This window comes from Boleophthalmus pectinirostris, unplaced genomic scaffold (genome assembly GCF_026225935.1).
Source record: "Boleophthalmus pectinirostris isolate CB_2022bp ecotype Guang Dong unplaced genomic scaffold, ASM2622593v1 HiC_scaffold_19, whole genome shotgun sequence".
Classification (NCBI taxonomy): Eukaryota; Metazoa; Chordata; class Actinopteri; order Gobiiformes; family Gobiidae; genus Boleophthalmus; species Boleophthalmus pectinirostris.
The window spans coordinates 19,177,902-19,204,005 of NW_026571140.1; the positions used below are offsets into that span (position 1 = coordinate 19,177,902).

At 39.0% G+C, this 26,104-nt stretch overlaps 1 protein-coding gene across 1 annotated transcript in view; it reads right to left on the reverse strand.

Annotated features, from left to right (window-relative positions):
* Nucleotides 1-26,104, reverse strand: part of LOC110175368 (protein unc-13 homolog C) — a 72,794-nt gene that overhangs the window by 33,338 nt on the left and 13,352 nt on the right. Inside the window, 9 exon segments of the mRNA XM_055154841.1 lie at nucleotides 1,673-1,762; nucleotides 9,154-9,222; nucleotides 9,888-10,038; nucleotides 12,987-13,150; nucleotides 13,335-13,450; nucleotides 14,661-14,830; nucleotides 20,658-20,799; nucleotides 22,743-22,970; nucleotides 23,631-23,850. Of these exon segments, the coding sequence (XP_055010816.1) occupies nucleotides 1,673-1,762; nucleotides 9,154-9,222; nucleotides 9,888-10,038; nucleotides 12,987-13,150; nucleotides 13,335-13,450; nucleotides 14,661-14,830; nucleotides 20,658-20,799; nucleotides 22,743-22,970; nucleotides 23,631-23,850 (1,350 nt within the window).

Below are 26,104 nucleotides of genomic sequence, written 5' to 3' on the forward strand. Positions count from 1 at the left end.
CGTCAGTCCAGTATGACACATAGTGTATTTCAGTATAATCTATGTTTTATAACGGAAAAAATTGCATTTTGTCAACTCCATCATATTTCATTTCTGATGGAGCTAATGCGTTGCTGACGGAATTGATAAAGGTACCTGTAGTCTCTAAATGTGCTAATAAAATATTATTTGTGACCTCAGAAATTTGTTAAATTGCCATTTTACAATTTAAGTTATTATATCACATAATATATATGAATTAGCATAAATAACATATTTTATAACATCAAGTTGAATTTGTGATGGAGTTGACATTTTAGGCTAATGGAATTGACAAACCAAGCATTGTTAATTCACAGTTTTCTTCACAAAAAACATTTTTTATAGACCAATCATGTTGTGACACTAGCACTTGGGGGTCTAATACATGTAAAACATGTAATATCACTAATACCAGAATAAAACCTCATGGAGGGGAAGAGGAGAGGGAAAGAAAGGAGAAAGAAACACTGGAGGAGCACTAGCGAGGAAGAAGAGGGCAATGCACACTGAGAGACAGGGAGTCGAGGGTTATCTCATAGTTTGGTAGTTCGAAGTTAAAAAATTCAGTTTTGTGAAATATGGTTAGTGTAAAACGTAGAGTTTTTTTTCTTGACTATTGCAATTCAGTTTATGTGGAAATATACAGCCTAATTTATGTTAATTATTTACAGTAATGTATTTTATAAGTAATAGAATATTTTGAAAGATATTTTGAAACTTAATTGAACATCAAGTGTAAAATGACAATTAAAATTTTCAGGCAAACCTTAATTGGACACAATGGTAAATAGTTAACATTTTAATTAGATTACAATAAATTACATTTTATGTGTTTCTGTGTGTCTGATGGAGTTGACAAGTGTCTTTTTTGTCTAAAATTCAGAACTTGTTCTTTTGCGTTTCTGTACAGCTCAAACCTTACTCTACACAGACTCTCATAAATGTAGAATGCTGAAAATGTGAATTTGTTGTTCAACAATATCCATACCTTGTTAGTAAAGTGCAACCTTTTCAATTGTATTATGGATATTCTGACTGACAGACTCATAGATTGACTTTCAGATGTGCCATGCGTACATTGTGGCACACTAACTGCACTGCTTATACATGTTAAGGCTGAGAATGACCAAGGCACAGACTGAAGGCTTTGCTAACATAAACTGACAGTTTTCTTTCCTTAGCTCACAGCTGCCATCTTAGCTATGCCTCAGAGCCTTGGCCCTGCACCCCCAATCGCACCAATGGAGAGCTGCTTTTCATATAGCAGTAGACAACTAGACAAACTGTTGCAAGAGGGAGCTGTAACCCTTTTAAGCACAAGCATTCTCTAAAATAGTCAATATACATAAGTGTATTTCATTACTTCACTCTGTTATTGGAAAAGGGTGGAAAATACACAGTAAATCTTTTTGGGGGCTAAAGAGTGAAAGGTTTTCAGGCAGTATGTGTTAGGATTGATTTCCTCTAGATGAAATGTGGCTAAAATCAATTACGGTTTATGTTATTAATTGAATGGCAGCAGATTTCATGGCCTTGACCAGTGCTCTGTGTCACTTTGGCAAGGGCAAAGCACTGCTGCAATAAATGTCAGAAGTCAAACTTTATCTGAGATATTTACAAAGGTCAACATTTCAGATACTGTTTGCATTACCTTCATTCTGAAAAATGTGATGCTAGTTAGTAGATCAACAGTGGACTTGAGATCTTGGAGTCGCTCTGGGTTTCCTGCTGGGAAGTTGTCCTGGGAAGACAAAAGAGAAAGAAATAACTGTCAGAACACGCGCCCTATAGCATCGTACAACCATCAAAAAATAAATAAATCTCAGTCCATAAGTCAAAATATTGAAACTGATTAGAGAGCAAAGGGCAGCGATCATAAGGAAATGAGTGTCTGTCTAATCGTTTAGTGGACAGGGGAGGTCTCTGTTGATGAAAGCCCCTATTTCAGGGCCATGAAGTCATCAGGCAGTGCACAGAAGTGTGACCGAGTGCATATAAAGCCTGACAGCCCAGAGCCGTGCCATCACTGGCCCATGGACCAGCCCACTCCCCTCTCTCACTATGCTGGAATAAAATTTTGCTTGTCTTTCTGTTCCTGCTTTGGCTTGTCAATAAATGCACACAGGAGATTCAAGTAAATAAACAATAAAAAAAAATCCCAGCAGCAGCCTTCAGGCTCCACAACCCAATCACAGACAGGACTTTTCCTCAGATTAAGGCTCACAACAAGATGAAGCACAACATATTGCAGGGCTTTGAAGTTGACCAAACAACTTTTTTATGAGAAAAGTTACTGAAGCAATATCTTCACTCAAAGTTGTCAATAATTTTACATTACTTTTACATGGAATTCCAGGTCATGATGGAATTAATAATAACTTCAATGATTGTCCTTGGAATCTATTTTGGCTCAGAATTACCTCCTGAACGAAGGGTTATTTTTACATTGAGTTAATAGTGCCAATTAGAAAACCAAATTTAATACCTGAAATTATTTATACAAGGGAAACACTTTCATTCAGTATTTAAGTTCTGCATAAAAGTATTCTGTGTAATTAAAAGTAATAAGAGAAGGTTATCCTGCACGCCATGCAGTCTGGTGGTGCCAGCGGAAGTGCCAGTGGAGCTCCGAATTTTTTTGGTTTGGAAAAAAAACACGCGTCACACCGCAACAAAACTGGTCCACAACTGCAACTGCAGCTGCAGTGGCGGTTCTAGGATTTTTCTGAAACAGGGGTCATTAAGGGGCCAACATTTGTTATTTTAGGCTTTAATTAACCAAATAATTTCATGGCAATAGGCAATCGCCCATTCAATTGATACAACTTAAAAAAGTGCCTGTTTTTAGCCTAGTGTGAGAAATACAGTCGGACTAGATCCAAACCAGAGTCCCGAACCAGCGGGGGCAGCTCCGGTTCAGGCCGGGCTCAGAGGAGCTGGAGCGGGGAGCCTCGACCTGAGGAAGCGCTTTCCCGGGGCGAACCAAATGCGCGGAGGACGGACGCTCAGAACAACATATAACAAACCAAACTGGACTCACGCTTCTGTCCGGATGCTGCACCACCTCGGAACCAGCCGCGGTTCTTGAGCGCGGAGGACAGGAGCAGCGCGCCCGGACCTGTAGTCTACAGCGCATTCTCGCTTTTCCCGCACGGAACCAGCGCGCAGACGACTGAACGTACCCGCTCGGACTCCATCAAGTCCATCAAGCACTGGTCTTGCTCGCCACTGTTTGGAAGCAGCACATGGAGGATGAAGCCTCCGGACCATCTGACCAACGCGCTTGTAACAGAAGACCAAGGACCAGACCCCAGCCCCGTCCTGAGGAGCTGCGCGCTACTGTGAGCACTGTTGGCTGCTGCTGTTACCCGAACTTTGTACAAACTCACCGCATCAGCCCAAAGTTCTACATGTTGCTGTTTTATGAGTTCATGGTGATAATTTAAGATGAGGACGGCCCGTGGTATTAACAGGAACATCGGTGTTGATAACTGGAGGTATCGCTGTTTACCGGGGAAACAGACACGTGAATCGAACCAGTTTTGGTTCGTTTGCCGGTGTGAACGCGGACCACACTGGAGTGTATTTGTTACATAATAACAATTTTATTGCCTGGTGCGGACCAAATAATCGAACTAGTGGTGTGAAAACGACCTTAGTTAGATTTCAAGTTGTCAATTGAAATTAATGTGATTCTCATTACTCAACTGGAAGTGCCAGCCACAACAGTTCACAATCTTTATACTCCCTTTAAGAGCTGTTTCTTGTATGGCAGACATCACTGTGCTTGACCCATAGGGGCAGTGTGTGTGGGAAAGGAGAGGGGATCTTTAGTAAAATAAACTTTTTTTCTGTTTAAATCAGAATCTGTTTTACCCAGTCACAAGGGAAGAAAACTTCACCTAAAGTAAAGTTTTAAGGATTTTGTCCTGAAAAACAGCAAAAAACTAAAAGACAAAGAGTTAAGAGACAAATTTATAGCACAGGGGCTACGAAGCATACTAAAACAGCAAGGCCTCTCTAAAAGTAGGAAAACACACAGTGTGCACTACTTCCAATAAATTCCATTAAATGATGGGATAACACAATCGCATTCTGATTAGCCGTTTGGGCCTAATTTTTATGCTGGTGCAGTCTATTCTTTTTGAAGGCAAGGAATTTGATGTAACTATCTTTGTATCTTATTCTGAACGTTTTAGCTGTGGTAAATATTCACTTTCACTTGAAATAATATATTGTGCATTGTAGTGCATTATTTTTTGTTGAAACAGATATACCTTTGCCATCAGATCTTTGACTTCCAGGTGATATACGTACCCCTTGAGCTTTTATTTTTGCTTTGTCTGTTTTAAATTTGAAAGGATTATCATAGGATTAAAGCGGTTTAGAGACTATCACAGGAACTTGCACCCATACAACTGCAGCTTTGTGACAATTCCCCAAAGAAATAAGGAGAAGCCCTTCAAGGCATTACAGATGAGTGCTGTATCCCTTGGAGACACAAGATTATCTGCTTAAAATTCACACATCTTATTATTATTATTAAAAGAAAATCTTTATTTACACCATATAGTGTACAAGTATACAAATGAAATTGTACAGGATAGGAAGAGAGGGAGCACTAGTTTGCATGAGGTAAGATTTTTCTGGAAACTATGAAAGTGCATGCCCTTAAGAAGAATAGTACCCAGGCAATAAGAGTGCTTACTGGAAGAAAAACTCTTTCTAAGTACAATGGCTCATACATCTCAACACATTAGAAGACACAAAGGCTCAAAAAAAAAAAAAAAGCAAAAAGGCTGCATGAAATTACAAACACCAAATCAACACTGTAAATAAACAAATTACCTTACAATAAAACTGGGAACAATAAATGTCTTAAGTCTAAAGCCCCAATCTGCACTAAAGACAGCATAGACAAGCGAGTGACGCAAGATGTCACCATGCCTAAAGCCTGTTGGAGTAAAGTTTAACTGGAAGAAACGCATATGAGGCAAAATGCAAAATGGCAGATCTCTCAGTGCTGATCCAGGGCCTGTGTTTTACAAAAGCAAACTCAATCTTCCATCCGAATGTCATTATGGGAAAATCCATACGGTGGACGCTTGCACTGGCCAGATCAGAATCTTATTACCATCCGATAGTGGCAGAGCGGCCCATGAGAGGGAGATGCTGAAGGAGGGAGTAGCTGTGTGCTTGTGTGTGTGTGCTTGCATGAGAGGCAGTGGTCTGTGGCAGGCTTGACAAGAGAGCAGCAGGCCAGAGCTGGCAGGTGAAGCCGATGAGATTTTCCCTGACTGCTTTCAGCAGACACCTCATCACTGCACAGCAATATAAAGCATGATTTAGCCAGAGATTTCCCAAAGTACTTGGTGCAAAGACTAAGAAGAAAACCATATTTAAATATGTATGCATATCCACCTATTTGCACTTATTGTGCAGTGGTGAGTGTGTACTTGCTTGTACATTGACTTTTATGCCCAACTGTTCTCAACAGTTTATGGACAGCTCCAACAGGGGTTGTGTTCCTATTACACAATAGTAAGCGTATAAGTGTCTTTACATAAACTATATACGTCAATGTGTCCCAACACTGTATAGCAAAAGTACCAGAGCCAATAATGTTAACTTGTTCCAACTTTTGGTCTTAAAAATTGTGGTGCAAAACTTTCTATATTGTAGTTACTCCTCAACAGTTGGGGAGGTAAATGAAGCATATGCAGAATAAAGTTCATTTCCCAGTACCCAGCACTTGACTACGACGGTGGTTAAGGATATAGATTAAGAGAAAAGCAATGGTTACTCCCAAGTTTCGACTAAAGCCCATTGATTCTGTAATTAATGTGCACAGACACGGATCATTATCTGCTGACTACTTTCATTATTACAAGTCCTGATAGGGCATCCTTAACGCGCTTGCAAATATCCTTACAAGCTTTTCTAAGAAAAAGATGAAAAAATCTCTTTGCTGTATTTTGTCAGGTTTTTTCACATGAACAACTAATTCTAATCTGCAAATGGGACTACAGTAATTCAGTTGGTAGATCATTTGTCCACTGATCCGAAGGTTGGCGGCTGGAATCCTGCTCTCGACATAAACATAATTGGTTGAGCAGTCAGATTCACTGTCCCACAGGTTGGCTGGTGTGATTCCAACTCCCACAGATGAGTGCTGTCGTTGTGTCCTTGGACAAGACACTTAACCCATTTCGCTCCCAGTGTCTGCACACACTGATGCAAATGTGTGTGTCAGTGGGTGAGTGGTTCCTTGAAAGCTCTTTGAGTTCCTTGAAGGTTGAAAAGTGCTATATACAAATGTGACCATTGTGATCATTGTGACTTGATGTTTGTTTTTTCTAAGCTTATGCACAAATGTTAGTTTGCATGTAATAAGCTCTATTCAAATGTTATTTGTCAATTACTTTGAAAGAATGGAATCCCGAGTTCTCCTTTTGTTATCCTAATACCAATCTTTCTCTCCTGCCACCTCCCTCTTGTCCTTTAAATCCTCTTCATCCTCTCCACACAGCCTGTGACTCCCAGTCCCTTCAAGTCCATGGTCTTTCTGCCTCTATTGTTATCACCACACTGGTCTTCGATCCCACTTGTTTTTCCTTTGTAGACAGACAGCGGGATCTGCTCCTATCAGGGGTGTCTCTTGTAATCACATGTGGCTTCGCACAGTGAGCACCGGAGAAGAACAAGGTGAAGGCGCACAATCAGCTCCTCACTGACACATCGCCTGTAGTGTTACGTTAAGGCAGCAGGGTCATCTTTGAGTGAGTGTTCAGTGCGCAAAGCATGCAGGGGACAAGTGACGCTAGCAGGGGTATACCCGAATCTGTGTTTGTTAAACAGCTCTGACAAAAATAAGAGATGCAGTTTTTACACGGTGCATAAAATGTAAAATTAAACCCTAAGCAGAAACTAGTATGGTCCATTTGATTACTATAAAACATACAAAGAATAATATTTGGACTGCAATCAAACTTATGTAATTTATATACAAAATAATTTAATAATTGAACACTACAATTGTGATTCATTGTCTGTTTACATTTGTAGCTAAATTCAACAGCATTAACATCATTATAAAGTTGTTACAGATAACAGAAGTTATTATCAAGGTACTGCAAAATTGAATCCACGAACAAAGGTCTACAATCCCCAAACATCTAGAGAAAATCATCCATAAATCACCATGAAGCAAATGAGCTGGTTCTACAAATAGGCTTGAAAGTGGAGGTGATTTGAGAGAGGATTACAGCATTACACAGCCATTGCCAGAGAGCATTGTTAAACATGCAGACAAGAAAACGCCACAGTATTAGGTCTGTGTGGGAACAGGAAAGATAAACATTCAGCATTCAAATGTGGACCAAATCATGAGGATTTTGGGGTAAATGTTCTGTCCATTAAAATTGTAAAATATTTTGACTATATGGCTCTGAGTTGTACAGTATGTCTGTTTGGCTGTAGAGTATCTTATCCTTTATTTGCAAACCCATTGAAACTTGCTGCTTAAACATACTCATAAAGCTTGACTTGAGCACTTTATGAAGAAATAACTGCATGACATATGACTAAAAGGGCTGTGGGTGAGTTTGTGGTAAATTCAAATTAGATCCATCCATCCATCCATTTTCGTCCGCTTATCCGGGGCCGGGTCGCGGGGGCAGCAGCCTAAGCAGGGACTCCCAAACTTCCCTCACCCCAGACATGTCCTCCAGCTCCTCCGGGGGAATCCCGAGGCGTTCCCAGGCCAGCCGAGAGACATAGCCCCTCCAGCGTGTCCTGGGTCTTCCCCGGTGCCTCTTCCCGGTGGGACATGCCCAGAACACCTCCCGAGGGAGGTGCCCAGGAGGCATCCGGAACAGATGCCCGAGCCACCTCAACTGGCTCCTCTCGACGTGGAGGAGCAGCGGCTCTACTCCGAGCTCCTCCCGTGTGACTGAGCTCCTCACCCTATCTCTAAGGGAGCGCCCAGCCACCCTGCGGAGGAAACACATTTCGAGCACTTGTATCCGCGATCTTGTCCTTTCGGTCATTACCCAGAGCTCATGACCATCGGTGAGAATAGGAACGAAGACTGACCGGTAAATCGAGAGCTTCGCCTTTCGGTTCAGCTCCTGCTTCACCACAATGGTCCGATACAGCGACCGCATCACTGCCGAAGCTGCACCAATACGCCTGTCAATCTCACGTTCCGTCCTCCCCTCACTCGTGAACAAGACCCCAAGATACTTGAACTCCTCCACTTGAGACAGGGACTCTCCACCCACCCGGAGAGGGCAAGCCACCTTTTTCTTTTTCAAATTAGATAATTTGAGGAAAATAATCATAATGACCTACTATGTGACGACCCAAAAATATCGGCATGGTCTATCAGCCATTGGCTTCTCTAGATTCTAAACAACCATTATCGGCACTGGCCATGAAAAAAAAACACTGGTCAATCTCAACTACATATCCACATCAAAACTGGGACTAAACAAGAACTAAACCTGAAACAAAATCTGGATTAGAATTACATGTAGAACTAACTTGGCCTCAAACCAGGACCAAAAGTGTGAACGAAGAAAAACTAAATCTGAAAAATTATAATCATAAATTCTTTTTCATATGCACTATATACCTTAAATCAAACTTAGTATTGTTCCTGAACTAATATATTTTCAGCCGATTGCACAATAGTACACTCTGCTGGACACAGTCATTGATTATTTCAAACCTTCTTAACCCATAGAAACCACTTTCTTAGATATGAAATGATTATATTGGTAACACATTAGTAATATCAGATGTCATGTTAAAAGATTAATGTTTCTAAATCACTAAAAAAATGAGAGAATTAGTATCTCATCATAGTGCAAGCTTACTTTCATCTATACCCTTATATCCTGAAATATTCACCTGCAACACAATTTGCATGCCAATTAATCCAAAAAAATTGGCATGAACACCATGTTTCTAAATTGAATCTGACAGAGCAGCAAGGAACCAGTTGCTAAGATGCAGTTTCTAATAATGAAATGATAATAAACAGCAGGGAAAGGGCATATTAATCTCAGAATAAATTATGTGCTACATTGAAAAACATGTGACAGAACATTAATAAATCATCACACCTACCCGATATTTGGAGAGGTCGATCCTCAGAGAGTTATGTAGCTGGTCCAGCAATTTGACAAACTTCTCTCTCTGTTAACAAAAGGTATGTTGTGTCAAGTGAGCCAATGGAAAACATGACCACGTACTGATGACACGACATGATCTAGATCTAGAGTCTCTTACAGTTATTAATTTCGATTTGATTATGTTTACCATTAGGCATGAGACCAGATCTCGTGACATTAAATCTCACAAGATGAAATTGCAACGATATTGTGCATACATGTGAAAAAGTATCTTCTGAGATTTTGCTCTGATGGTTTTGAAGTTCAAATGACTACTGTTTTACAATGACAAAAAAATATAATATAAAAAAATAAAACAATGTGAGGGCAAAACCTTTATCGAACCTGCACAATTTAATAATTATATTATGTAAAAATCTTGTTGCTTTGTCTCTTCTAGTCGGAAATGTCTCATCCTATTCCTTTGCAGCCCATGTAGCACAAAACGTTAAAACAGTTATGAGTTAGAATTTAACACTGTTATATATCCACCTCTTTAAATCATTCAAGGGCACAGACGTGGTAAAAGTTCAACATCAAAGTGTGCTTTGGGTCTTTGTGAACTATATTTTCTGTTTGTCTGAAGGCTTTCAGGGGATCACAAGTCAAAGCAAGGAAGGTAACATTTTGACCCAGGACTATATACTACTGCTTTTGAGTTCCACAAGAGCTATAAATCGGTGCACTTACCCCGAAGTTGGAGGCTGCAAATCTGTCTGAAGCAGATGCCGTGGTTGTGGTGGTGGTGTGGGCGAAGTAGGCGTTTATATTTGCAAGCAGGTTGCTCATCACTGCTGGCACACCGGGACACATGTATTTGGCAGAAAGACAGGAAAAATGCCTGTGAATGAAACAAGCAGCTGTTAGCATTTATGGTGCAATATATAAGATGGGCAAACATTTAAATAAACAAATAGCACTATAAAACCAAAATAAACAAAACCCCTCAAGCATTTAAAAGACAGTATCCAGAAGTTAACTAGTGCAAATAGAAAAGTATATTTAGCTGGAAATTCCTGCAGCGAAAACAAGTTTAGCCGGCACACTGCAGTACAGTATTTTTTCACTGTAACCACAGAGACTGCTGAAGAGGAGAACATATTTTGATGTTCCAAACAATTACTCCTGCTGGAAGAGTTACTGCAAAAGTACTTGACTGCTTGCTGCTTACTCATGTAATAACAATAAATCAAGGCTATCAAGTAGTAAATAAACTCTGGTTAACCTATAGCTTGAGAGATATAAGGCTACAGAAAGCAGAGCAAGCAACTGTAATTATGAACCCTCAATGCTTTATAGAAGGCTAATATACTTCATAATTGCATTACAAGGACCACAGGAATACAGGCACATTTTACTCTTTTGGATTCATACCGAAAGCACCTAACAATATGCATAAGTTCAGAAGCAATAATTGCAATTGATAAACTAAGGTATCTGGTTTAGAAGGTGGAAATAAAGAACATATGTTGATTTAACATTTTACACCAGTGTATAATACCACTTACATCATTATTTATGACGCACATCAAGAACCGCCACTATCTCCATCTGGATATATTTAAATAGCATTTTCATCTATTTTCTCTGCCTCTGTATGTATAAAAAATTTGCACTATCTATAAGGGGTGTAAGTTGTTTGACTCCCACTCTAATGGAATCTGGGTGGATTTAAAGTTTAAAGTGTAGAAAGATGGATTACTTGGGATTCAAATTATTTTGCTTCATGATGAAAAGATTATGAATAATACCATAAAGAAGCAAAAGGGTGGGATATTTAAAGGCCCTATATTAACTCTTGTGAGCATTAAACCATGTTATAATTATAAATGCCTCATCAAAGACATGTGTTTTGTTTCATTCACACATGTCTGAAAGAAATACTCAGTTTAAATATGCAGCTTTTTCGTGTTAAACATGTGTGAATAAAACAAAACACAACTCCAGGTATGTTTTGATGAGGAACCAACATTATAACATAGATCAGAAAATAGAGTAACATGGGCTCTTTTAAAAATTTTTTATTGAATTAGAGATTGATGGAAATGTTTTAATCTATCAAGTTGAGTTATACGACTAGGCAAACTTTTTTCTTTCAAGCTTTTATGGTCTAAACGCAGTGTGATTATAAGGTGTTCTCCGCTACATAAAGTGAATGTATTAAAGACAGCGCAGTTTGGGGGAGTAATGATTGCAGTTTTACTCCTATCCATGCTTCCTGGTCCAGCACACAATTTTACACAGACACACCACCACATGCGGCTCATCAGGAGGCCTATTTAATTACTCTGCTTTCAGCCACCAAATTACCCGGGAGTACTTGGGGTTAGGCGAGCGAGTGATGCGGGCAGAGTGGCGATGGCATCCACTAAATTCCCTTGGTGCGTTTAAAGCTCGATCTCCTGAGTCAGTTTTCAAGAGGGAGACATCAGTTGTGCTGGTGTTGCCGTGTCTTTATTTTTATGAGCCCAAGAAAACTACTGTGCCCTAAACTCCCATATAATTTTGTGGCCTAGCTGGCAAGATGAAATGCGAATAAGGAGGGGTGTGTTAGGGCACCACTGAGAATGCAAGGGTTTGTAGGTACCATGATTTATGCAGCCATCATTGCAGGAGTGACTAGGAGTGTAGGTTCGATGATGAAGAAAGCAAAAAGGTAAAGGCTTTCATAAATTCCTGATGAGGCATAATAAGCGCTGATATGAAAAAAAAAACACACACACACAGAGTAGACTAGACTTGAAGCCCGAAGCTGCAACTGCATTATAGAAAGCTGGTAATAAGGACATTGTTTCATTTATGTGTACTTAAAGAAGCTGTCTGCCTTCGATATGCCACAATGCACATTCTTGCTAAAACAATAGTCTGTCACCTAGCAACTCAAAACGAATCAGTAGCAGAATTTTAGCAGGTGACGAAATAATGTAGAACACCACTGTAGAGGCTGTCACCACACTTGGTTACAGATTTCCATTGTGTCGTCAAAAACAGTATCACATTAGAGGCTGCAAAGGCTGAAGATTTTTAAATTATTGTTTCTATGTTACAGTGAAAACGTAAAGCAAATGGTAAGAGCTGTTTAGAGTTGTTCAGTGAAGCCTGGTTTGATTGGAATAGTATGGCAAAGTACAGGTCTCAAATTACTTCCGCAATTATTACATTTTAATTATTTCGGTTGGAGATAATAATAGACCAGTTGTGCGTAAGGAACTGTTGTGCAGGGTAAATGTAAAAGATATTGTGTTGTTATTGTTTTTATGTATTTATTTTATGTTTTTATGTGAAAAAACCCTAACAGATATTTGAATTATGAAAAATAATAGAACAAATGCTGGGTGGGTTCTGGTGTTTAACATAGTTATAATTATCTACATATCTTATTCCAGTGACATTATTTTCTTTCCATATGGTCACTTAAGACAGTGGGTACTGTGATTTGATCTCATCCTCTTTATGGGATTACATGTAGAAGAAACTGAGACTTGAGATATTTATGGCAGCAAATGGTCATGAAAGATCAACCGGACGGAGAGGAAGGCAAAGCAGAAGTGTTTATGTCCATCCATGATCAATATGACCATTGCAGGTTAGAAGTTTTTCCACAGGACCAGTGATTAATCAATCAGACTCAAGAGAAGTTCAATAGTCCTCCGAGCTGGGAATCTGCTGAGAAGACATCTTTACTAGGCCTCCTCCTGCTCTCTGCTCTCCTCCCTTCTCCTCCACTCTGCCCAATGAGACAGTGACATATGGGTGAGGCAAAAGGCCATAGATCAGGGTGGTACTAACGTCATAGCCTGATAGATGGACTCCACTCCGTATCTCATGGCGAACTCATCCACTATCTCCTGGGACACGTCGTCAAAGTAGACCTTCCACGCCTCGTCCCCTTTCACCTGGGGGATCTTCACCACGCCGCCGTTCTTCACCTCCGTCAGGTAGTGGAACAGGTTCTGTGAGTGGCATGGGAGAGATAAGAGCGAGTGGGTGAGGTGATGAAGCACTCTGTCACAACAAGTAATGAAAGAGATGTTTCTGTCTATGGGCCTTCACCTGCAAAGTGAAGATTATGGCCCTGTCCATCTGTAACTGGGCGTGGCGTTAGAGTGAAGAGGTGCTTCATATGATGATGCTTACCTCATGTAGACAGGTGTACTGGCCATGAGGTGGAGCCACGTTCTCCTCTCCCTTCATTTCAACACTGATCTTCAGTCGGATGGCCCCAGAGACGGCAGACTTGTCTGTTCTTTTATCTACAAAGTAAAGATAAGAAATTAAATTTGTGTATTGTCAAATAGTTAATTCTACACTGACATGCAATGCATTGCCCTGTTCCATATTATACCAAGAAAATGCTAATCATGTTTCCTGGTACGCACACACCACCTCAAAATTCACACTTAACTGGACGTTCCAGCTAAGTGGAGTTAAACTCAGAACAAACCAGGACTAGAACGGGGCCAAATCAGTTCAACATCAGGGCTACAATGAGCGGAAAATCAGGGCCAGATCAGAAATATATTTGTCTATGTTTTCATGTATCTAGCAGGTAAATATTAATTAGACTTTAGCATGCTTTTACAGTTCTGTAAAGGAAGGCGCTACCAATCTCTACTAATAATAACATATTGTGAGAGGGGTCAAGATCCTTATAATTCAGATGTATAATAAATTATATACATTGTAAGTATGTGTGTGTTTTTTCAGTATTCTTCAGTAATTCTTCTCACTAATGGAAGGTCTGTTGGGAAAAGTATATTACCTTGCACTGTATCTCATTAAGTACTGCAGTTGAGATTTTAGCCTATATTAAGGTGAATTGATGTATAGATTTCAGTAGGTCTAATTGCAGGCAGGACCTTTCAGAGATAATGGCTGTTAAACTGCCATTGTGGTTCTGCTGTGTAATAAATTGTATGACCATGTTAGACTATACCCCTCAACAATCAGTCAAAAGAAACAAATGTGAAATATAATGATTCAAAATGATCATGACATTAGCGCAACAAAAGGATAAAGGCCACAGTTCAAGAGGATGTGAAGTGGCCTGAAGAGTGGAGTAGGTGGAGGGAGGACACCACATCAGTAAAGTCCTGTTTAAACATTCATTGAGGAGGTTTAAAAAGGCTCAGAGCAGCAGCAGAGAGCAGGGGTCCCTATTACCACAAATTGCCATCTTTTAGCTCACGTGGCAAACAAAGACAGTACTGGCCGGTCATTGTGTTCAGTAGATGTGGAGGTGCCTATATGCTTCCATTCAATTTTATACGGCATGAAACCAGCTACCTAGACCTATATCAAGTGCTGAAACTGAACCACAAATCACAAGGCATGATGGGTGACCTCAGCTGAGTTGTTGCCTGACCAGTGACCACAATAAAAAACTGATGTAAGGTTGTGTTAAACTAAAAAGTAAAAAACATTCAGTTATAGTAAGTGCTGGGAGGCAGAAGTTGTTCATACCCAAATTATACCAAACGTCCATCTCTCCACTCAGAGTGCGGACCTCGATGATGGTTTGGCCCAAGAAATCATCCGACTCCCTCTTAAAATGCTGCTTGACCCGTGATTTGATGTCATCATCCTCATCCCAAACTCGCACCTTGATGCGGTCGGTGGCGTTGTGGCATTCACTGCGATTTGGAAGATGATTGCACCCAAGTCAAAACACAAACGCTGAGACATGAGCAATGGCAGGAGCACATTCAATGACAGCTCATCAAGTTTGTGGGAATTCAGTGGAGCGGAATGACAGTCAGAAGAACAATTCAAGCAGAAACTATTCTGACAACGATTCTTAACCCTTTATCGTACGGATGACAGTTTGATCACTGAGAATATATATATATATATGTTTTGGATTTTGGATTCCAGTTCTGTCAGCATAATAGCTTAAATCTCAGGTGTGACTAGGTTCAGTGACAGGACATTAAACAGCAAGATTAAGACAGTGAATGTGTGGATCCAATTCTAGTGGAGCTGTTAAGGACCAAAATAGTGCCCAATTGTTCATTTTTAAGGTACAAGCATGAAACTTTGCCAGATTATTAACATCCCTAGGACCAACATTTCTGGATATGGAACCAAGCCCAAGTCGACTCTGGAGCCGAGTACCGCGCATGTTACAAAATGGCCGACATGGAAACGAGGCTGGGAGCTCAATTACTGCTTAAACCTTCTTTTTTGGAAAATAATGTTAAATTATCATATAGGTTATAAAGAAGAATATGTATCAAGATACTAGCTACTTTCAATGCTGTTTTTAAAGTGAAAGTAAACATTAAATAACAACAACAACAACAAAAAAAGCTACTAAACTAATGGTGTTTTTTTAAAGGTGCATCATGTAACTTTTCTGGTCGCCATGGAGATGTTATTGCTTTGTCTGGATTGTTTCACAGTGTGGCATTAAATCTTTCTATCTTCATGCAGACTAAACAAGGCCAAATTACAGGTCAGATCTGTGGAGAGGCGACCTCGCTCACAGTCAGAATGTCTGTTTTTCTAGGTATTTTTGAGCTATAAAACCAACTGTAATTGAATAAATGTAAGGTAGAGCTGTTTATTGTCATACTGTAGAACATTCCAGGCAGAGCAATGACATCTCCATAGAAACAAGCAGGTGACGGGCCCCGAATCAAAAAGTTACACAGTGCATCTTTAATAGTGTCATTTACTGTTTCTAGTGCTTGTTTGGTCATTTTAAGAGCAAACTCGGTAAATTAGCAAAAGAATCTGGGCAACAATGTGTAAAAATGAGAGTGTGTGAACTCTAGTGGCCTCTGTGATATCAAGTACTATGTGACATCACGTAGAACTGCCCTGATTACAGCCAGTTTTTTTTGTTTACAAATCCCTGGCTATAGGAGAGGAGTTTGTAGTTTGGATGCCTGTTAGACCAGTCACACTGTTCCTTATACCCCCTAGCCCCGCCCCTCTCTCCTTTACTCCTCCAGGTACCACTCAGTCTATCAGCGCTATTTGAAATGTGTTTGTGGGCGGAGTTGAGGTGTTTAGTCCCACTTCAAGGCAAAAGTAAAACTTCATGAAAATAGTTTTGTGTAGGTTTGATTTTCTATCTTCATTTCTCTCTCCCCCTAATCTTTCTTTAGCCTGTATATTCAATGGTTCAATCAGCTCTTCTGTGAGTACAGTACAAGTACAGTTACATAGCAAAACATCTACTCATTGACAAGTACTACTGCAAAACTTGTGCTTGAATAAAAGTATAAAGTATACACATAAAAACTACTAACTACACTTTAGTGACTAGCATTTTATATAAGACTGTGTAGATAAAACCTGAAGCTGACTTAAGTTTCTTTAATGCAGTCTTGTTATAGATGTTACACCTGCTTGTTACTATGGAGATTTCATTGCTTTGCCTGAAATATTCATCAGTAAGGCATTCAACGTATTTATATAACCTATATATATATATATATATATATATATATATATATATATATATATATATATATATATATATATATATATATATATATATATATATAGTATGTATGTATATAACCTATATAACCACCTCTCCATAGATCTGGCCTGTAAACATGGCCTGGTTGCGCCACTTTCTTGTCTCCATAGAGATAGACAAGTTTAATACCATATTGAGTAACAATATAACACTGCCATTTTCGCTCCCAGCAGAAAAGTTACATAGTACATCTTTAATACTACTAACAAATGTATGCCCAAAAATCCCTCCTAACCCATCACAGTATCATAATAACAATAATGACAAGAGCAGAGGTGGACGGCTCATTCCAGTAATCCCACACCAGACTGAGAACACCTTTGAAACTGTGGAGATGGTGATTTGGGATTATGACCAAATTAAGACAAGATTAGACCAGGTTTTAGTGACAGGTTTTGTCATATTTTCATTGCAATCGATTGATTGTAATAAAGATATAAACCCATTTTTAAGACCACAAATTTACTATGTTTTAGTATATATACCCAATAATGTGAGATATACAGGCTATGTAAAAGGTTTCACAGTATGACTTTAAACTTATCCATCTCCCTGGTGACAAGTAAGTACGTATTTTTATTTATATAGTTCTTTTCACAGACATATGTCACAAAGACACTTTGCAGATCATTATTCAGCATTATTCATTCACTCTAGACCCAGTGGTAAGCTACTACTGTAGCCACAGCTGCCCTGGAGCAAACTGACAGAAGCGCGACTGCCATGCCAATCGGCACCACCAGTCCCTGTGACCACCACCATCACTCGCACACACACTACTTTCATACTAGGCAAAGTGGGTGAAGTGCCTTGCCTAAGGACACAATGACTGGCGTCCCACAAGCAATAGACCCACTAAATGTAAGAATGTCTGCATTTTAGGTATCTGAGCAATAAACACATTTTCAGTCCTTAACTGAATAAACACAATACTGATGTTTAATGTCATACAGTGAAAGATTCCAGCCAAAGATGTGACATCATAAAAGAAGCAGGTTGTGGACCCCCAAACAGAAAACCCAAAGCGTGATGACAGTCACTAGTTACAGTTGTGGACCACGCTCCACCAGGCAAAGAACGTGCTATGAACTTATCAAGTGTGGATGCAGAGTAGCCTGTGCTGGGTGATGCAAGTGTGCAAAGACAAATTTGGCATGTATAGATTCATGCCAATGTGGCAGCAGCTGCACTTAGAGCACTTTGAATAAGTTTAACGATTTAAGGAAAATCTCTGATATGTTTTTTAGGGTTATGCCTCACATCCATGCAGCATTTAATTACCATTGTGAAACATGATGAGGAACTTACAGGTCATAAGAGATGTTTAAATTGTTTTTGTTATCAAAAACCCAATAAATATGGCTTTAAAACCACTTACCATCCACCCGCCCGCCGGCGGGCGATTTTCCAATAAAAAATGTTCACTCTGTATATTCACCTTCATTATTGTTTTCACTACTGGCATGCCATACATCGTTTGAAAGCTTAATTTATCAATAAAACAACCATATCATTCATTTTATGCCGTACAACGAGCCCGAATTTATGTGAATTTAAAAATTCACATCATAAACAAAGAATAAGATACGCGTTTCTTACCTTTGAGCCGGTTCTGTCTGTCCAAAATGCGTTCAATCCATGAAAAGTTGTACTCAATAAATCCGTAATAATCCACAGAAAAAGAATATCAAGTTGTTTTTCCAAAAAATAATTCCATGTGGGGGAATAATCCAGAAAATCGTCGTCCGTATGAGTGGATGAATCCGTGAATGAAAATATTATGTCTCTTCTCCGCCTCTTCTCCCGCTCTCACTTCCCTTTCTCTCCCGCTCTTGGGTACGCTTGTTTTCCCCACACTCTTAGCTTCAAAATGAGACCCTCCCCGCTGTTGTCGGTGGCGGGGTTTAGGTGGGACAAGCCGCTGAAGAAGCTAACGCACTCACGTACTTCCTGGCTTTACGCACGCGTCATCAGTTTGTTTACGGGAAATCTCTTCAGTCATTGGATCTTCCAGAAAGTGATTGACATATTGTTTTAGCCTATCACCAGAGCTTTCAAACGGTGGGTGGGACATTCAGATTGTATTGGAAACGGACCCTGTGTTTATACGCGCAGCCGAGAGGGACCAGGAGAGAGACACAGAGAGCAGTAGTAGTAGTAGCAGAACAGCCACTTGGAAGACAATTTTGGCTACTTTTAGTTTTTTTTCTTGAGAAAACATGCCTAAAGCTCAGAAGAATTAGTATTATAATAATAACAATGATTATTATTATTATATTATTATTATTATTTTGGCACAAATTTGGCAATCTTGTGCCGAATTGTCATTTTGTATACACAAAGGCTCACAGCATCAAAACCCTTTGTCCTAGAGATCTGAAATTCTACACAGTTGTTGCCAACAACTTGAACAATGAGTGTAGTGAGTCACAAATGCCTAGCATGAAGTATGCCCAAGCTAAGGCCTTTATTTTTTTCTATTTTTTTTTTTTTCGAAGCAAAAAAATACATTTTTTTTTTTAATTTTAATTGACTGTACTGTAGGTTAGGCAGCACTCACAGTCTTCATGTACATATCTACAGAAACTAGAAGGCCTAAGCTTTAAAATGGTGCCTCACACAAGCATGTGGGTTCTAAGGTTTTCTTTTAATAAGCTATGGCATTTGGGTATGTCTTACCATTGTGCACACACCAAAATGAGGCGGGTGGTAACAGGTTAAAAGATAAAATATTGTATTAACTTGGATTTCAACCACAGGGAGCCCACACAACCCTTACAGCCTCAAGGAAAATGGTCACATGACCTCATTAATGCTTTGGAGCTTATGAAAAATTGTTGTTCAACATTACAAAATGGATAACTAAGCAAATTAGACTGTAAAAAAGGGATTATGCAGTGTTTTTTATGCCAGCCTCATTTTCATATAGTCCATTTTGTGACACGTCCAGTTCTCGGCTCCAGGGTCGACTTAGGCTTGGTTCCATATCTAGAAATATTAGTCCTGGGGGTGTTAGTAATGTGACTAAATTTCATGCTTGTACCATAAAAGCAAACTATTTTGGTCCTTAACAGCTCCACTATTCTTTCAACATTTATTGATTTTCTGTTAGAAATTTCTGTGTGCCTCACCCATAGAGTCCTCTTATACAGGCCTTTGAGGTCCATCACTTGAATATGAATGAATATGAATCAATTTGTTTTGTTTTTTTAAGGGACAGTCCAGAATTTTGGACATAGGACCTAATTTCCTAGTTAGCCAGAGTGTTGGAGACATGTGGAGACACTTTTTAAAATAGTCTATCCAATCCTTGTATTTGCAGAGGTCGCTGGTGCCAGGCTAGAGCATATCAACCGCCATAGTTAGCCTGCCACTAAAAACAGTCTTTTCCACTCCACAAATGACATCTTTATGCAACAATCAGTGAAACAGCGCACACATTTATTATTTTTTTTTTAACAAATCCTTTTCAAGAGATGTAGCCTGCTGCACTTGTCTAGGACTCTCTTTCTGCCAAGCACACACTAATGTATTGCTCTATTAATCTACATCCCAGTAGTAATGGGAAAGAGTTTTATTACAGCCACTGCTGGAGTCTCATTACAGGTATGTCTTTAGCTGCTCCTGCATGCAGAAACATTGAGTCAAGGGCTAAGAAATGCTAAACAAATTAGTCAAATAGATTATTTATAAAAAATATATATATTTCAGATGGATTTCAAAATGAAAAAGTACACTATAAAAATCAAGGCCCAATTTTGCTTTTAAAAGGCAGGACTGTAAAATAATGGCACAATAAATGAGAGCGATAGCTTTTCTGATGACTTTAAAGTAATACTCAAGCTTGTAACAGTTTCACAAAGCCAATGATTCCAATGATATCACACTATCAGCATTAAACTTACACAAATATCAAATGAGATTATACCAAATGGACATAAAAAAAAAAAACAAATTGCAACACTTACAAGTAAAACTTTTCATCCCAGACAGGATTGAGGTTTCCAAAAATAGTCTTGGTCCGGCGCTTGGTCTTACCCACTTGGACTGTTACATAAGGGTCACTTGAACCCGTTTTATCCTTGGCCTGAAGTCCTTGGGCACTCATGACTAGAAAATGAGAACATACATATTCAAATAGATGAAAAATGTATAGCATAAAAATGTATGTTTTTATACATTCTCAATTTGAGTCAACACCCATTTCTACAGTGTAATGTACTTCTTGCTTAATATTCACAACTGTGCCACTGTCTATATTTTTAGTCAGAGGTTTGTATTGCAGCCAGAGTTTCTTGCCAAGAGTAAGGTGTTCACTGAAACTATAGTGTAGGAAAATCTGCATTCTGATCAATTCTGTAGATATCCTGAGTGCTTTTTTCAACTCAAACAGCAGAGCAATCTTCACATATCAACAAAGAAGATCAGTGATTGAGAATCTCCCTTCAGCACATGGGCTGGAGGTGCAGAAAGGCAGTAGTATTTCACTGCCATAAAAGGAAAAAGGACACTGGGACATTAAATATGCATAAGTGATGGTCTAAATTATTCAAGGTACATATATAACCCCCAGCTCGATGCAGACAGGAGCTGGTGGGCAGGAGGGGCATACACTGTTTGCTTCAAGAACATTTAAAATCAAATGCCTCAATTCAAATAAAATGTTCCGTCCCAATGATATTTACTGATCAATAGAGACAGCAAAAATACAAATACAATATATCATTGGGTTCAAGTTGAGGTCAAAAACATAATAACTACTGCATTTTATATTGCTATATGACTTAACTTTTAGGCAGTTTAATTATGGATTACTGAATTATTGAAAAGTAGCAAAGTTTTATTTTCATGTATCTGGCTCTGCTCAACCAGTCACAATCTATAAGCCGAGTTGACAAAAGCAACATCTGGGAAACTAAAATATGACAGATGGAAGGCAGTAGTAGGTCAACCTTTCTATTAAAATGTCTAAGGCTTTTATCAGATTTGCTCAATAGACTTATTTATATTTGTGTTGCATCTGCTGCCTTTCCTTCTAATGGCACATTTCCAAAATTAGAACAACTCACGGCCAGTGCCATTTGAGGCCTATTGTTTTCCCATATGATAGTAAAAATATGACTGCTCAATAAATCCAAAATTGGACTTTCAATAAAACCTCTAGGTGATTCACAGAGGCAACCCTGGGTATTTCTCATGTCATTCTATTCCCTTTTCCCGTTCTTCTAGCTTTTCTCTTTTTTTCTTTGCAGCGGCATTTCCCCTGGTCTCAAATTCTTGTCTCTCTCCAGTCTATTGATTGATGCTGTCAGAAATGCAAAGTGGGCAATAACTGAACTCAGCCTGGCACAGTTACCACACACGCAGATCCATGTGCCGGCCGGGCTGGAGGTTGCATGCTTTGCTCTTGACCTTGCCAATAAAAACATACCTAGAGTTTTATTTTGTATGTCTGTTTTGTATGTATGTTATGTGATTTTTTAGTGTGTTTGACCAATTAAGAAGCCAAATAAAGTCTGCTACCTCTTGTGTATCCATTATTTTAGACTGTATAGAAAATAGCATCATACATCTAAGCCACAATCTACTATTGCTGCTGGGCATACTTTTGAGAATATATAGGCCTTGAAAGACTGTTAAATATAAAATGGCTTTATATAGGTAGGTATAATTACAAAAACAATCCCATTTACTGTAATGGACACCAGCCTATGGAATCCAGAATTTGGAGATCTGCCTCGTATTCTAAAATGAAGGTAATGCACAAGGCTTCTAATCCTCAGGCAAAATAATAATGTAAAAGATTTTTAAGCCTCAGATCACAATCATGTCCAAAACTTTCAAGTAACCAAATGCAGTATGTATCTGTAATCGTGTTTATATTATTGCTTGTAAAATAGAATAAGGATCCAGTGGTTAATAACAATACTACTGTATTATAATACTGCTGGAGTGAAAGCAAAAATCATTGTGACTGTTTGAATAATGCATATGAATATTTCAGTAAATCTTGCTGATAAGAATGTCAGAGTGATTAGACACATGAGTCAAACCTATAATGTTGATCTTGGCAGACCACTTGGAGGTTCCGTCCAGCACAGCCTGCTTGGCAGTCTTCAGATGACTGGAGAAATCCTCTTTAGAAATCTGGAACATTTCCTGGATAACTTCAAACACCTCAGGACGGTTCTTTTCTCGAATCTTCATGCGTTCCTTCATTGCCATGATAATGTTCTGAGTCTTGTCCTCTGCTCCATGCTTGGAACTCTTCTCCACCGCCCCTGAAACAAGAGAATTGCAAGGTTATTTTCTGATTTTTATGTAATCAATCCCTATGTGTTTTTCATCACTAAACTGCATAAAAGATATTTCTCCACTGCTATGCATATAATAAAGAATGGCAAGGATACTGTTTATACAAGAATCTCATTGGTAAACACAACACAGGCAAATAATGTTTATTACTGCGTGTATTGCCAGAGCAAAAGGGTACTGTATGTTATGGTAAATCTGCTTATCAAGATACCATCATGTAGCCTGAGTTCATTAAAAGCACAGATTTGAAGATGAATCAGAAGATGAAGGAATATAAAGAATATTTTATGCTGGCATAAACAGATTGGAGGTTCCAAACTGCCATGGAGAAACTAATCCATTTAGTAGTGTATTAGATATGCCGCGTGGCTCACGAGGAGCTTGTGTGTTACATTGTTCTTTTGACAATGGGGGTGGCTGATTGGAAACGCTGATTGAAACTGTGATGAATCCCAGTGAGAGACTCGAAACAGCATCATGGCATTTTAGCTTCAAAGAAGATTACATAGCAATACATACACATATGTTATATTTCTAAGCAGATGTACCATAGCAAAATAAGAAATAGCATTTCTGTCAGACCAAACTATTATCTTAACTGCAGGCAAATGTATTTCCTCTCTTACTTTGTAAACAGTCTGCATTGAGTAAGTCCTGGCACTTCTCATGACACTTGACACCACATTCAGAGCAGCGCATCCCTTGGCGTGCAATACCCCAGAGCAACCCCTCACACTCATGACAGTAAGTGGGAGCGGTGGCTGTCCAGACCTCAAAGTTGTGAGGCGTTGTAGAGGAAATGGGGTAAATTAGTGCTTGGAGAGTCTTCTTGAAAACATGGAGTTTCTGAAAATAAAGCAACAAAAAAGTAGGAGATTAAGATTTGAGATATGAGTATTGTATACAAAAGTGTCATTGAGTACAACACTAAATAAAAATGAAAAACATGTTTTAAAAAGCATTATATACACTTGTTGGATTAATATTGAATAGAAAACAGATTTTTACAACATAATCATAATTGGTGATTGTAATCAACAGTTTATCTTCGTACATTTTGTTTGTATCATGTATAGCATTGTATTGCTCTACAGCCTTGTGTCCATTAACCTACATATAAGTATATATAAGTATACATGTGTATTTGATTGTAAATGAGTTTCTTTATTTGCCACAGATTTATTCAAACACGCCTAATCGTTCAAAGCTTCTTCATACCCAACTCTGAGGGGTGTCTAGACTGACTGCAGTGTAACAGAAGCCTTGGTAAATTCGATGCAATTTACTGCAGCCGAACCCCCATCCACTGGGAGCGGAAAACAGGCAGGGACTTGCCAATTCTTGATGGCACAATCAATGGATGCTGTAAATAAAGTTTTTAAAAGTGAGCATTATCCAGATTGAGAGAGAAAGACTGAGAGGGCGAGTAAGTGACAGAAGGAGAGAAGGAGATGTATCGCTGTTAAATAAATCTTTAAGAGGTGTCTGCACTTCGTTTCCTCCTCTTTCCCTCCCTTTGTTGACAGTCCCAATGTGTTAACTATGTGTTTAATGCTAAAGGAATAATCAAGAACTATATTTCAAGAGTACATTATTCTCTTAGAAAATTAAGTCAAAAGAGGTAGCACACTAATCTCATAGTTCTCAACAAAAAGATGCAGTGTCATAGTGAAATGCAAGACTGGACAGAAGCTGTAATGAACCAAAGGAAGATAGGGATTTCCCACAGTAATCTGAGGATGATGAGAAAAAGCAGATGTCTCAGATTGACTTTATCCACAACTTTTACATGAGTCTCACCAGATCCAAAACTACAAGCTTAGCCAAATGTAATACTAGGCCATCTAATCATGAAGACAGAATTCACACTAGATGAAAGGGGACTGTCTGGAGAAAGCATCTTTTTCACATTCTCACTTAAAGGACTGATTGTATTGATCTTTTTGTTTTGTTGCTCTGGTCCACTGTCCCACTTCCTTTGCTGTTAGGTGATAATAATTCAAGCAATTAAAATGGTATGAAGGAAGACCCAGGACACTCTGTCTATCGGCTGGGAACACCTTGGGATCCTCCCGGAACAGCTAGAGGAAGTGGGCGTGGAAAGGGATGTCTTTACACACACACTCGTGGAGGCACCACACAGCTGCCTCCATGACCTGGTCCCTGATAAAGCGGAAGAAATTGAATGGGTAAATGAAACATTCATATTTCCAGTTGGCTTGTCAGTTAAGCAGAATAGGCCAGTGTACTCCTTATTCTGTTTGTAAAAGCATATAAAAAGTATTGAAGATGTTAATAGATTGCAGATTTGCACAAAGAATTACTGCTGAATTGCTATGTTTTCAACCCAATCTTCACCTCAATTGACTTTCATTTCAGAGACTCTATAGTCCACAAAATGACACATGAAAAACGCTTCATGTGCGAGTATGTATGTGTGAATGTGTTATACTGTGATGTAACCCTGGTGGCTTTGCTGTCTGCTGCTACTGATTGACAGCCCCGGGCTTTGCCTCAGAGCAACATGACATGACTAGTACAATCTAAGATCCTCTCTTCGCCTTTTATTTCATAACTTTTTTGTTTTTTTCTTGCTCAGAATATTTTTTACAGATCTGTTGTTTCCCATTACAGAGTTCTCCCATAATCTGTTCCACCACATTAAATGTTCCTTGATAACAAGTGTCAAAACAAATTGGTGGGGTCCCTTCTGAGTCTATAAACAAGGTGCACACATACTGAAAATATACATATCAGCAGGTCACAGTTTGTGAAATAATGTGGGACTGTGTTCGAATTGTATTGAGTATATTTCGTAATGAGCTTTTAATAGAATTTCTCATATGCATACATTTGATGTAATGGAATATTAACACACCTGCTTGCCAAGTGACAGTCGGTTAAATTAACCTGCTCACATTTGGATTCTGTGTTCATGGGGCCTCTGCAGTACCAAACATGGACATTTCTGATGCAATACGGACATTTCAGATGCACTCACTCAAAGAAGCACTCCTCTGGACTTAATACAGCAGATAAAACTCTGACATCTGTTTGTCCTATTTAACAAGACTACACAGTCCGTAGCTTTGCTGGGAAC